The sequence below is a fragment of the Protopterus annectens genome, chromosome 12.part0, assembly GCF_019279795.1.
Source record: "Protopterus annectens isolate FY-2018-M chromosome 12.part0, PAN1.0, whole genome shotgun sequence".
Lineage (NCBI taxonomy): Eukaryota > Metazoa > Chordata > Ceratodontiformes > Protopteridae > Protopterus > Protopterus annectens.
The window spans coordinates 1,107,895,939-1,107,909,209 of record NC_056746.1 but is presented as its reverse complement, the minus strand read 5'-3'; the positions used below and the strand labels follow the sequence as shown (position 1 = coordinate 1,107,909,209).

Sequence of the window (13,271 nt, the reverse complement as noted above, 5' to 3'; positions counted from 1 at the left end):
CCTGAGTCCTAGCACTATAGACAAGGATTATAATGAACTGCAGTGCTCTGAGCTCACTCCATATAATACTCACCCAGATTCACCACCTCACCATCTACATAGACCTTGGGCCTCTCTCAGGCCAGGATGTTAATCTTGTATTTATTTACAATGTTAAGCTGAAAGTGGATGCCTTCTAATACTGCAAGATTATACTGTTTCTTACAGTCACCCCATTTTAATGAGGAAGTATCTACATTCTGGTATACTGGGAAAGCCATTCTAGTCATTTCAGTAGCAGTCCAGCCAAGATATGACTGAACAATACAGCAAAGTAGAGATCCAAATGTTATTAGCTTTGACATAATACAAATGTTAGGCAACATTATGCAGGATTGGAATGAATAGGAAGAATAATTCTGATATATAAATACCTGATTGATTATCAGAAAAAATGCTCAACAAAATATATTTCTGAAAGCAAAAAGAACATTGTGTTTTATTTTGCATGACCTCAATGCATAATGTCAGTATATTTAGAAAAGTAGACAAACAAAAGGTTTTAATACATAATAAAATACATAGTTTCTGTTTATTTTTTTTATTCTGCATGCCAAGAATGTTCTGCATAAATTTATATTTGAAAATCACTTTCAGATATGTTGTGACATTTAACAAAGGTTAAAACCATTATCTGTTTTCAGGATTATTGTTCTTCTTGTCATGTTCTGAAGCATACCGGTTCAGTATCACAGGCTTTCCCACCTCATCAGGATGCTAAATTTTAGAGTTTATACTGGCAAACAAACTTCTTGCTCCAAGAGCAATGAGCCCTATACCACTGTTTAGGTTCTAAAAACAGAAAATGAAAACAAAGATTAGCTTAATTATAAGCAGTAATTTATAGCTTTACACATACTTGAAATTCTATAGCAGGTTACTCCTTTTCCATAACCTCTTTTCTTTGTGACTGTTACACAGCATAGAACAGGAATACATACAAATCCTCGTCCGATCATGTTCATTTGTGATTATTGTTGCATTGCTGACTGTTCAGAAATTACTTCTCTTCTTTTTTTCTTTTGTTTCTCTTTGGACCCCATTCCATGCAGATCATCAGCCCTATCTCAGACAATTAGCCCATTCATCTCCCCTCACCAGTGGAGATGGGCAACCATACGGGGTGGTTTGAGATTGTTTTCATTTTCTCCTCACCTCTCTCATCCCCATGAGCACAATCCCATAGGTAGGGTGTGCAGTGGCATCTTCACTGATCTGCACTTTACATTTGCAAGGGGGGTGATGTCAGCAGGATTTCCTTATGGATCTAGCTACCCACAGAAAACACTGCACAGTTGTTTCCTCAGTCACCACCAGGAAAATCAATTTCTGTGCATGAATCCTTGATTATCCCCCCTCCCTTCCACATAAACTCACACACACACACACACACACACATGCACACACGCACACACACTCTCTCTCTCTCTCTCTCTCTCTCTCTCTCTCACACCCCTCCCTCCCTCCCTGTAGGATGGGCGTATCTATACTTCCTGTCCATACCGACAAAGATTGCTTACTTTGTTATAAAATTTGCCTCCCACGATCTTTTGAGTAAGGATAATATTGGTCATGCATCATCTTAATGTTATGATAGCGATATTTTTCTGCTCATGTTGGATTATAGCCCCACTAACTGCCAAAGTGCTACAACTTCTATGCAGCTTTATTGTAGATACTAGGAATGATTGCAACTTCATTTATTATACATCAAAATAAAAAGCACTGAGAAAAAAGGGGATTGCCAAAGCCAACCAGATAAATTAAAATATTATATTTTAGAAATGATTTCAAGCCCATGTTGGCTTAGTCTAAGTCTGATGGGTTTTGTAAGACTAATGTGATTTTCCATGATTCGCCCTATGGTGATAGCACAGTGTAATAATGATTTTTCTCAGGTTATAGCCACAACTTTACAATTGCAGTCCAAGCTGTTAGTGCACATGCAATAAACTTCACAACACCTGCATTAGCAATGTTTCTACTGATACCAAGGTAGACAGAGGTTATAAAGGTAACAATAGGGTTTGAAGATATTGAGGCTTCTCAGGTTACTGCATTTGCAATAAAGCATTTGTATGCTATATTTCTTTGCATAATGCTTACAGCTCCTGTCACTGCACTCCACTTTTGCCAGCATCAGGGTCCCTCTGATGGCTGTTATTGTCTGTGGATAGTATATTGCCGACATTTGAAACCAGTGCCCACCCTAATGATCCATTAATGCATGTGTATTATAGCACCCTAACTGGACATTTAAATGCTTTTTAGCAGATGTATTCTCGATGCAGTCCCACAGTGCTCTAGCATTATGGAGCTATGGGACTTTGCATTGTTGGATGGAAGATTTGTTAGACTGATGGAATTTTCTTCATGCATCACAACACTGGGGCACAAGCAGGAGGTGCCACTAATGTTTAAGAGAATGAAATGCTAACTACAATGCAGCTAAATCATGGGGTAAAGGAGTATTTTTCTTATTCCCTCCCTCCCAAGGCTAAACAACTTCATAGTTACTATATTCATAATAATGAGATGTGTGAATGAGCTTACAAAATTCTGCAATAAATCTTTTTTTTTAATTTCAGTTTTAGCAACTTCTCAATATTTGTGATAAAATGTTAAGAGAATGAATTTTCTTGCTCAGTGCACTGATATAAATCTTCAGCAGACATCTAAGCCTATTGGTGATTTTAAATACCTTTCATCATAGCCACATTTTGTTATATCCTAGCTTCCTTTTATTTATTTAACATGTGTTCCCCTATCAGGGGCAACACAGCACAGCTGTCTGGTTAATTGACTTATTCAGAGTCATACAACAGGCAAATGCAGACCGAAGGAATCAAACATATTTGCAGCTGTAGTTGTAAGTTCACACAAATGTGAACACATGAAGGCAGTTTATACATGTGCAGCCACCCTTCCTATGTATATACTTTGATATTTTTCAAAGACACTTGTACAACCTGTCAGAGTCACATTGCATAGGGTATGGTTTACAGCCCAGGAGACTCAGCTTCGTAGAAGAGAAACAATTTGCTTTTGACTCTGGCCATAGAAAGAGATCTTCTTCTCTGAAAAGCTCAGGGCATGTTTCAAGATGGTGTGTGAATGAAATGAAACTTTTCCTAAAACTTTGTTGCACCACTTACAGGGAGAGAATGCAAGTTGTTACATGAGGTCCACTACACCAAACTGACACCTGGACAGAGCTAGCTGATGAACTGTCTGCGCTTACTGGAATGCCCCATACTGGGGAGCAATTCTACCACTGGTATGAATACATGTGGTAAAGGTAGACTAAAGTGATTACCCACTGTCTTCATTACTGTTACAGTAATTGAATTATGTAAGAATGCCATCATGCCTTAGTACTGCTGAGGTAATGCCATCCTTGCAGTTTCTCCCTTTAGTACTATTTTAACTATGAAATGTTTGGTCATCACTACTGAGATAGTGGAAACTTTGCAGTTTGCCCATTTCAACTATTAAGCAGTAATGTAGTTTTGGGTCACTCTTGTTTAGGCAATGCAAACTTTACATATTCCTCCAGTCAAACTATTAGATAGATTAAAGTCTGTGGAGAGCTTTACCAATCAGCATACAATACATTTCACATAAGTACACCTAACTAGTAATTACACGTGCTTCATTCTTAGTGAAAATTTCAGAAAGTAACTCTGATGATGCCTTAGCATACTGGGCAAAAGCGTTGTCTATTTTAATTGTATTTAATAAAACTATGGTAGTTTCGAACTTTGTGCAGTGGTTTTACTTTCTATTTGTGGCTGAAGAAGTGGAGTGAGAGGAGTTTCCTTCGGTTCTTATTGAAAAATGATTTTCATTTTAAAAGTTTATCAAGTTACTGAAATTTTTCCAGCTATGTACAGCTTTACTTTCTATTACCTGTTACACCATGTTGTGTGTGGAGGCAGGGAGAATCAAACACACCATTTCCATAGGTAGTTATTCCTTACAGTACTCAACTGGTATATTTTCAGTAAAGCATAACAAAGGTGCATACTAAAAGAATAACCCACTGAAAAAATTTGCTGAGGACAAACAAACCATTTCAGTAGACAGATATGCATTACTGTACTGAGTGGTATATTTGCAGTTGCATGTAAGGCTAGGGCATACTGTTTGAATAAGCCAGTGAAAAATTGTAACTTGAGGAGGAGGTTCAATAGACAGGTATTTCTTATTGCACTCAAGTATATATTTTGCAATTAAGCATAGGCTAAAAGCTACTGTTAGAGTTTAAAATCCCTTTATATTTACATAATAAACTGCAGGTGCTACAACAAATACAACTGCTGTTTCTAATAATAATTTCCTTTAAATTCTTTCTTTTTGTTTCACAGCATGGAGTGACATTGCTTTCAACGGCCCATTATCACAGGAGGCTGGCATGTCTGGACCCAGACCTAATAAATACTTTATGTATCAAAGAAAAAATATTAATAGTGGTTAGCACTATAAAATAATCATGTTTCTACAATAGTAAGGAAATCATTCTATATGGTGCATTTTATAAGCAAGGGTAAGGCATCTAAGTCAAAAGATGTCATTGTTCCAATGTACTTAGCCCTTATCAGACTAATCAGTAAATCCAACACCTCCTTTGGTATGTACCTGACCAGGTTTCTCACAAAAAGAATAAATGATCTAAACAACATGTCCTATGTGGACTGCCTCAAAGCCCTATCCCTGTACCTGATCTCTTATAGATTGCTGAGAGTCAATCTATGCCTGGCGTACAAAACATCATCTACTCCCACTGTGATTAACCTGTTGCACATTCACAAAGCAAATAGCATCAGAATTACCTGATCTAGGAACCTAAATCTCATGTACAACATAAATAGGACATGTTGGAGGGAGAAGTATGTGCCTCAGATGATACCCCTTCTTAAATAGAGTTCCTTCTGAACCCAGTTCAAGTTTAAATTGGACCAGTGGATGGGGAATCAGAAATGTATCCCTGATCTGGAACCTATGTCTCTAGTAGACAGGGGCAGCCTATTCTTGACCACCCATTACTCAAGCCTATATAGACACCCTTAAAATATCTGTAGAGTATTAAAACTTGTCAGATACATTTGGAACACCTGGTTAGGCTTAAAAAAGCCTACTGGGGTCATTAGCCTAACAATCACTTATGAGCCTATGAACCTAGGACACCTCGGCCGCAGTCAACCACTGCAACTAGGGACAAATCTCCCCACACACAGCTCAGCACAGGCTTACTTTCTACTGTAGGAGTGGTGGTTCCTCTCCTATGGGCAGCCTGCATGGAGCAACACACAAACAGTGGCAAGTGCAAAAGTGAAGGTGGAGCCAGCAGTCAAGAGGACTATGGAGAGGCAATGGAGCTCATACCAAAATCACTTATAGCAGGTCAACTCCATCAGCTGAGCCACTGGAGGCCACTACTGCCTCATGGTCTGCCTGCCCAGGATCCCCTAAGAAGTGCAGTGTTTGAAGCTCTCTGAGCCAGGATGATAGCTGCAGCAATCCTGTGTGCCTACCCACTATCATCTATGCATCCACCCGTTTGTGTCAAATCCACCCTTGTACAATTCTCGAATTCCTTCCCCACCAGAATTTCTCCATCACCTGTTTGTCTTCCCTTTCATTTGTGAACCCAACCTATTGTGTGTGATCTCCTACCCTTGTCTTTCTTGTCTATTTATGCTATTGTCAATACCCTTAATGCTTCCTACTCTTTATTCTTCATCCCTTATATATTTCTGAAAAAGGGGAGGTCTAACCCCTCAAAAACCCTCCTCTCCCACCTTCTCCAGCACAACTCTCTTATATCATCCTACTGTGTTTTCCTTGTCTATTCTCTTCCATTTTTCCAACTTTCCTGTCTATTCCTTTTCCATACACACAAAAGCAAAAAAACTGCTGCCAAGTAATAAATACCGTCAAATTAAGGTTGCCAGCAAAGTGGATTTAAACTGCTGGCCAGAAATGCTGAGATTGAGTATGTGCATGTATAACCAAAATAAAAATAAAAAAATATATAAATTGCAAAGATAATGCATGCATTTCTCTTTTCTTTTCCATTTTTAATAATATAGAAATAATAAATTTTTACAAGGCTTATTCTGTTTTGTCACTTTGCATTTTTTCTCTGAGTGATACATGATTAAGAGTCTGAATGATATGGAGTATAAAGCTAATGGGAAAAATAAATACAGCTACTGATCCTTAGTGGAATATGCCAATGATTTCTTCCTCGTCTAGGCTTTTACTTTCTCTTAGGCCTTGACACTGAACAAATTCAGACATGCCTGGCCGGTGATGCTGAAGAATAAAACCTACCATTTATTAATTGGTGTATCCGACTCTTTTAATGTCAGTACATAATTACTACAGAATCTCTAAGTGGAAATAGCTAGGGACTCCACAAAATATCAGTTAAAAAGACACCCATGGCCACTTTAATTCTTCAAGCACATATTTTCATTTATGTGGTGTTTCTTTATCCTTGTCCAGCAGTTTGATTCTTCAGTGCAACTGGACAGTTTGCTGAACCAAGACTATTTGTATACTGCTCCTTCAAACATGACTTAACAAACGCAGTTGTTTTGAATGAAGACCATTTTCACTAAGCCTAGGGAAACAATGCTTTCTAGCATATGTAAATGTGTGTGTGTGTGTGTGTGTGTGTGTGTGTGTGTGTGTGTGTGTGTGTCTTTGATTGTTTCAGGACTCTAACTAAGGCAGTGGGTAAAATTCTCTTTTCCTACAAGATGAGGTCACCTCAGAGTAAGAAATAATTACAATAAGTAGATGGTACAAGGACCAGAGCCCCTTATACCAGGCTGTGGAGGTCTCTACCTCCTTCCTACCAAGAAAACATTTTTTTATTCCGTTATTGAAAGTGATCTTGTTTGTTTTGAAGATTGTTTTTGATCAGTTAGTTTCTCCAAATCAAGTGCCAAAGTGCCAGTCAATTTTACTTCAGTGAATAGCTCTCCAGCCATTCTCCAGTAATCTGTAGTGTTTATCATTTTAGTCTGTAAGTCTGCGCAAACTACTTACTTTTCCAGCTGTTCATTGCCATACAGTTTCTCTTTCCAAAAATGGTCCAGGAATGATGGCTCACCCAATTGGAATAGTCTCTTGGTGATCCATCAAGCCAGCTGAAGATTTTTGTCTGCCAGCAAAATAAAATTATTAAAGCATTTATCAGTTTTGCATTAATTTTTTACTGGTTAACAGACTGAACAGCTCATTTTTAGTAAGTATAATGCCATACTCTAAGATGTACACAGATATACCTGCATAAACACAATTATACAAATGCAACAATTGCCAGACTTGATGACGGGAACAGGGTGATTGATTGATTGATTTGTTGATTGATTTCATTTGTCAACGGGGTAAGTGAACTGGTTCATAAACCCTTTATAGCCACAATCAAGGCCATACAGGCAAAGACATTTAATTTCAAGTTTTTACCAGATAGTCATATATAATGTCATTTCATTCTAAAGGGCATTTATATTCATAGGCAGATATCTGTACAATGCAGTCATTTTGAAGTAAAAAAAAAATAATATGCATGTAGAAAAAAAGGATTGCTTCAATCTTTTGAGGTTCAAGAAATACCAGGCTAAGCAGTAGTACATAAAATAGTCACATATAACTTTACTGACATTGTAAAGAAGTTAGTGTTCAAAGTCATAAATAGTTCTGTAGGGTTAAGAAGCTGCTGGCTTAAAAACCTCAGCTTTGGCCAGCTAAGAACTTGCTGTATTCAACTGGACGTAAAAGAGAATTTAGGTACCTTTATCTGCTCTTTTTTTTCAAAAAAATACAGTATTTAAATTGATTTTAACTGTGTGGAAGGAATATTAACTGAACTGGAAGTTAGTCAGTGTTTGCTGAATTTTGTTATTTGCTAGTAATTATAGGTGTGGGGGTAGTCACATTCTTTGATTTCCTGTCCTTGCCTATTTAAGTGGTACAGTGTGAAATATTTTCTGCTTAAAAACCTCAGCTTTGGCCGGCTAAGAACTTGCTGTGTTCAACTGGACGTGTAAGAGAATTTAAGTACCTTTATCTGCTCTTTTTTTTTCAAAAAATACAGTATTTAAATTGATTTTAACTGTGTGGAAGGAATATTAACTGAACTGGAAGTTAGTCAGTGTTTGCTGAATTTTGTTATTTGCTAGTAATTACAGGTGTGGGGGTAGTCACATTCTTTGATTTCCTGTCCTTGCCTATTTAAGTGGTACAGTGTGAAATATTTTCTGCTTAAAAACCTCAGCTTTGGCCGGCTAAGAACTTGCTGTATTCAACTGGACGTATAAGAGAATTTGAGTACCTTTATCTGCTCTTTTTTTCAAAAAAATACAGTATTTAAATTGATTTTAACTGTGTGGAAGGAATATTAACTGAACTGGAAGTTAGTCAGTGTTTGCTGAATTTTGTTATTTGCTAGTAATTACAGGTGTGGGAGTAGTCACATTCTTTGATTTCCTGTCCTTACCTATTTAAGTGGTACAGTGTGAAATATTTTCTGCTTAAAAACCTCAGCTTTGGCCAGCTAAGAACTTGCTGTATTCAACTGGACGTATAAGAGAATTTAAGTACCTTTATCTGCTCTTTTTTCAAAAAATACAGTATTTAAATTGATTTTAACTGTGTGGAAGGAATATTAACTGAACTGGAAGTTAGTCAGTGTTTGCTGAATTTTGTTATTTGCTAGTAATTACAGGTGTGGGGGTAGTCACATTCTTTGATTTCCTGTCCTTGCCTATTTAAGTGGTACAGTGTGAAATATTTTCTGCTTAAAAACCTCAGCTTTGGCCGGCTAAGAACTTGCTGTATTCAACTGGATGTGTAAGAGAATTTAAGTACCTTTATCTGCTCTTTTTTTTTTCAAAAAAATACAGTATTTAAATTGATTTTAACTGTGTGGAAGGAATATTAACTGAACTGGAAGTTAGTCAGTGTTTGCTGAATTTTGTTATTTGCTAGTAATTACAGGTGTGGGGGTAGTCACATTCTTTGATTTCCTGTCCTTGCCTATTTAAGTGGTACAGTGTGAAATATTTTCTGCTTAAAAACCTCAGCTTTGGCCAGCTAAGAACTTGCTGTATTCAACTGGACGTATAAGAGAATTTAAGTACCTTTATCTGCTCTTTTTTTCAAAAAAAATACAGTATTTAAATTGATTTTAACTGTGTGGAAGGAATATTAACTGAACTGGAAGTTAGTCAGTGTTTGCTGAATTTTGTTATTTGCTAGTAATTACTGGTGTGGGGTAGTCACATTCTTTGATTTCCTGTCCTTGCCTATTTAAGTGGTACAGTGTGAAATATTTTCTGCTTAAAAACCTCAGCTTTGGCCGGCTAAGAACTTGCTGTATTCAACTGGACGTATAAGAGAATTTAAGTACCTTTATCTGCTCTTTTTTTTTCAAAAAAATTGTTTTTGTTTTGGTTTTGGTGTTAATCTTAGTGGCCTTGCAACTGCCCGCCCCTCTTGTAAATTTGTGTTTGGATACTCCTTCTGGGCCCATCTCATTTGCTCACTCAACTGAGTGCAGTGAGATCATATTCTGATTTCAGGCTCTCCTACTGTGTACAAAGAGAGCATCTGGGAAACAGAAAAAAAATAAATAAATAAAAACTTTAAGCTTGTTTCCTGCCTTTCCTGTTAAGTGGTATAGACTATTTGTAGGCTTCTGAGCCCCCAAGCCCTTCTGTGTTGGAGGGAAGCCTTCTAGCTTAGTTTTTTTTTCTTATAACTAGCCAGTTTTCTAGTTTCAGCACTCAAATCTGTTTCTTTGATCTCAGCACTTGTTCAGAAAAAAAAAAAAAATTCATCTGCTTTTACTGTACTTGTGTTTCTACCTACTTTTTTTACTTTTGCATCATCTTAAAAATACTCAATTGTATTTATTACTGCTTGGTGTAACTCATTCTAAGCCTTTTGGTTTAAACACTTGGGCTTCGGTCCAGTTGTTTTGCACTGAGAGGGTTTGTGGTCTGCACTGTAGTGGCAGAACAGGTAGCTTACATCCTTCTAGGTTGGGAACTGCTGATTGAGGGCTCAGTGTCTGTTATTCTAAAAGTGTATTAATTCTGGTTTAAGCACTTGGGCTTTCAGGCCAGTTATTTTACATCAAGAGGGTTCGTGGTCTGCACTCCTGTGGGAGGAGAGGCTGGACTCTGCCCTTCTGAGCTGGGAATTTCTGGTTGAAGGCTTATAGTGCATGCATATCTGAACTGCTTCTTACTGAAGTTGGTGCGCCTTGTTTGCTGTGGCATAGACTGGATTCGGGCCTGCTGGATCTAGCTTTGTTTGTGTAACTTGAGCACTAATCCAGGCATTCTCTAAAGTATTCAATTGTATTTATTACTGCTTGGTAGTAACTTGATTAAAGTGTAGCTATAATTCTAAGTCTTTTGGATTAAGCACTTGGGCTTCAGACCAGTTGTTTTACATTAGGAAGGTATGTGGCATGCACTGTGGTGGCAGGACAGGTAGCTTTCATCCTTCTAAGTTGGGAACTGCTGATTGAGAGCCCAGTATCTGTTATTCTTAAAGTGTATTAGTTCTGGTTTAAGCACTTGGGCTTCAGGCCAGTTATTTTACATTAAGAAGGTTTGTGGTCTGCACTCTTGTGGGAGAAGAGGCTGGACTCTGCCCTTCTGAGCTGGGAATTTCTGGTTAAAGGTTTATAGTGCCTGAATATTTGAACTGTATCTTACTGAACTTGGTACACCTTGTTTGCTGTAGCATAGACTAGATCCAGGCCTGCTGAATCTAGCTTTGTTTATATGCTTGTTGTTTGTTTGCTTGTTATTTCCCTGGAACGCTAATTCCACCTAATACACGGCTTCTCAACGCTTCTGTGGATCACTAGTGATATCTGCATTGCTTACTGTACTTATTTCCTTGTTTCACTTGAAAGAAAGTTACTGTTTGTCGTTTTTGCATTTAAGTTACCTGTAACACATTGCACTTAAGTTACCTGGCACTTGCTCACTAAAGCAATTATATAAGTCAGCACTAAAAATTAAAAGCACTACACCCTCACTCCCCACTCGCCCTGGTTTTCAATTATTAAGGAATTTCCAATATTATTCTAGCATGTCCAAAGGTCAGTTGTCAATCTCTTCTCTGGTCCAGCTGGTGAATCTGGGAATCCTGAGGCAATGTTACAACTGCCTCATGTACACAGACAGCCCTCTCCTCCTCCCAACAAATTCCAACACATGTGAGAGATGCAACCATATAGCCAAACTGGAGGCTAAGCTCTCTCAACTCAGTACTGGCATAACCAGACAGGAGAAGAAGGAAACCACACTCACTACAATTCCAGTCTCACATAGACCTACCACGACAGCAAACCAAACACATAATCACACAAAAACATACTCGGAGGCTCTAAATAAAGATCTGCCAAAGCAGCAGAGACCTCCAAAGCAGACACCCAAGCAGCCGCTACCCTAAAACAAAACACGTGCAACACATATCTCACAAAGCCAGTGTGCCGAACAGTCACAGCCCATAAGACTAAACAACACACCTGATACACTTGTAATAGGTGACTCTATCATCAGGCACACTGACGTCCCGCTCACCAGGCAGAACAAGGAGAGGGTCACGGTGAGCAGCCTGTCGGGCGCTAGGATCCGCCACATAACACAAACACTCAGGTCACTCCAAGGCAAGTACAAATATGACTCAGTCATTGTCCATGCTGGTGTGAATGACCTGAGACGTACCTCCCTGGACTACATGAAAAGAGACATAAAGGAGCTCTCTGAGCATGTAGCCCAGGCCAGTATGACCCTGACCTTGAGTAGCATCTTACCCTTACCAAGAATGATGCCACAATATGAAGACAAGATGATCAATTTCAACAATTGGCTTAAGTACTGGTGTCATTCAAAGGGGATCCAATGCCTGTCAGCTTGGGATGATATGCTCGACAAGCCACGATGCTTCGCTAGGGATGGCTTGCACCTGTCACCCCTGGGCTTTCGGATATTGGCAAAGGCTCTTGCTACCCCCATAGTGCCTTTTTTAGGCAAGGCTCAAAAGACAAACCCACCTCCATAGGTATCACAAGGGATAAGAAACTAAGAGTAATGCTACTCAACACCAGAAGTCTAAACCTCAAGATGCATGCACTCGAAACTCTCCTTAGCATGGAGAACATCAATATCTGTGCAGTAACAGAAACCTGGTTCAGGGCTCCCGAGAGCACCCTAGCACTACCAGGTTATACCTCATACCATGCTTTTCGGCCCCAAAACTTGGACCGAACCACAAAAGGAGGGGGAGTACTGATATTCATCAAAGATACCCACACCTCCAGGTTGGTGGCAAAGCACGAAGCATCAGAAACTATCCATGTGCAACTAACAGTGGGTAAAACTGCCTTCCAGTTTATAGCCTGCTACAGACCACCCTCCCAAACCCAGGAACCCCACTCAGCCTTCCTGAGAACACTGGAAAATATGAAGGTCTCTCTAAACACCATTATATTGGGCGACTTCAACTACCCAAACATAGACTGGGAGCATTACTCTAGCTCCAACACCTTAGCCCAAAGGTTCCTAGAATTTATAAACTCAAATGCTATGGAACAACTTGTTACCACTCCCACAAGAGGGGAAAACATACTGGACCTGATCATCACCAACATGGAGACTCTATGCTCCAGACCAGAAGTGTATCCCTCACTGGTAAGATCAGACCATAAACTAATCTCACTGGATATTCACATCCCGACCCCACCCCCTGCCCAGAAAACCACAGTGAAAAACTTCTCTAAAGCAAATTTCACACTCCTCAAAACTGAGGTGGAATCCTTCAATGCCCCCGGGCCTGTGGAAAATACGGCCCAGACCACATAATCCTTTATAAACGCATTCTATGAACACCTTCAGGAATGCATGGATCATGCAATCCCAAATAAAACTAAGACCCAATCCTCCAAAGGCAGACGTCCTGTCTGGTGGACCCCAGCCATAAACAAACTATACAATAGAAGGAGGAAGCTACTAAATGATAGAGCAAAATCCCAAAAAGGGAAGGCATCACTGATCAGTATTCGCAAAAAACTACGGGCACACATAAAATTGTCTAAGGCCAGCTTCGAGAGAAAAATTGCACAGGACACTAAGGATAATCACAAGGCTTTCTTTAGTTATGTTAGGAACCTGGGTGGTAATTCCCAGATATGCTCA

At 39.0% G+C, this 13,271-nt stretch overlaps 1 protein-coding gene across 1 annotated transcript in view; it reads right to left on the bottom strand.

Annotated features, from left to right (window-relative positions):
• Window positions 1-756: 756 nt before the first annotated feature.
• LOC122816259 (lectin-like) overlaps window positions 757-13,271 on the bottom strand; it is a 97,755-nt gene continuing 85,240 nt past the window's right edge. Inside the window, exon 5 of the mRNA XM_044088997.1 lies at window positions 757-831. Within this exon, the coding sequence (XP_043944932.1) occupies window positions 757-831 (75 nt within the window). The remainder of the gene's footprint in view (window positions 832-13,271) is intronic.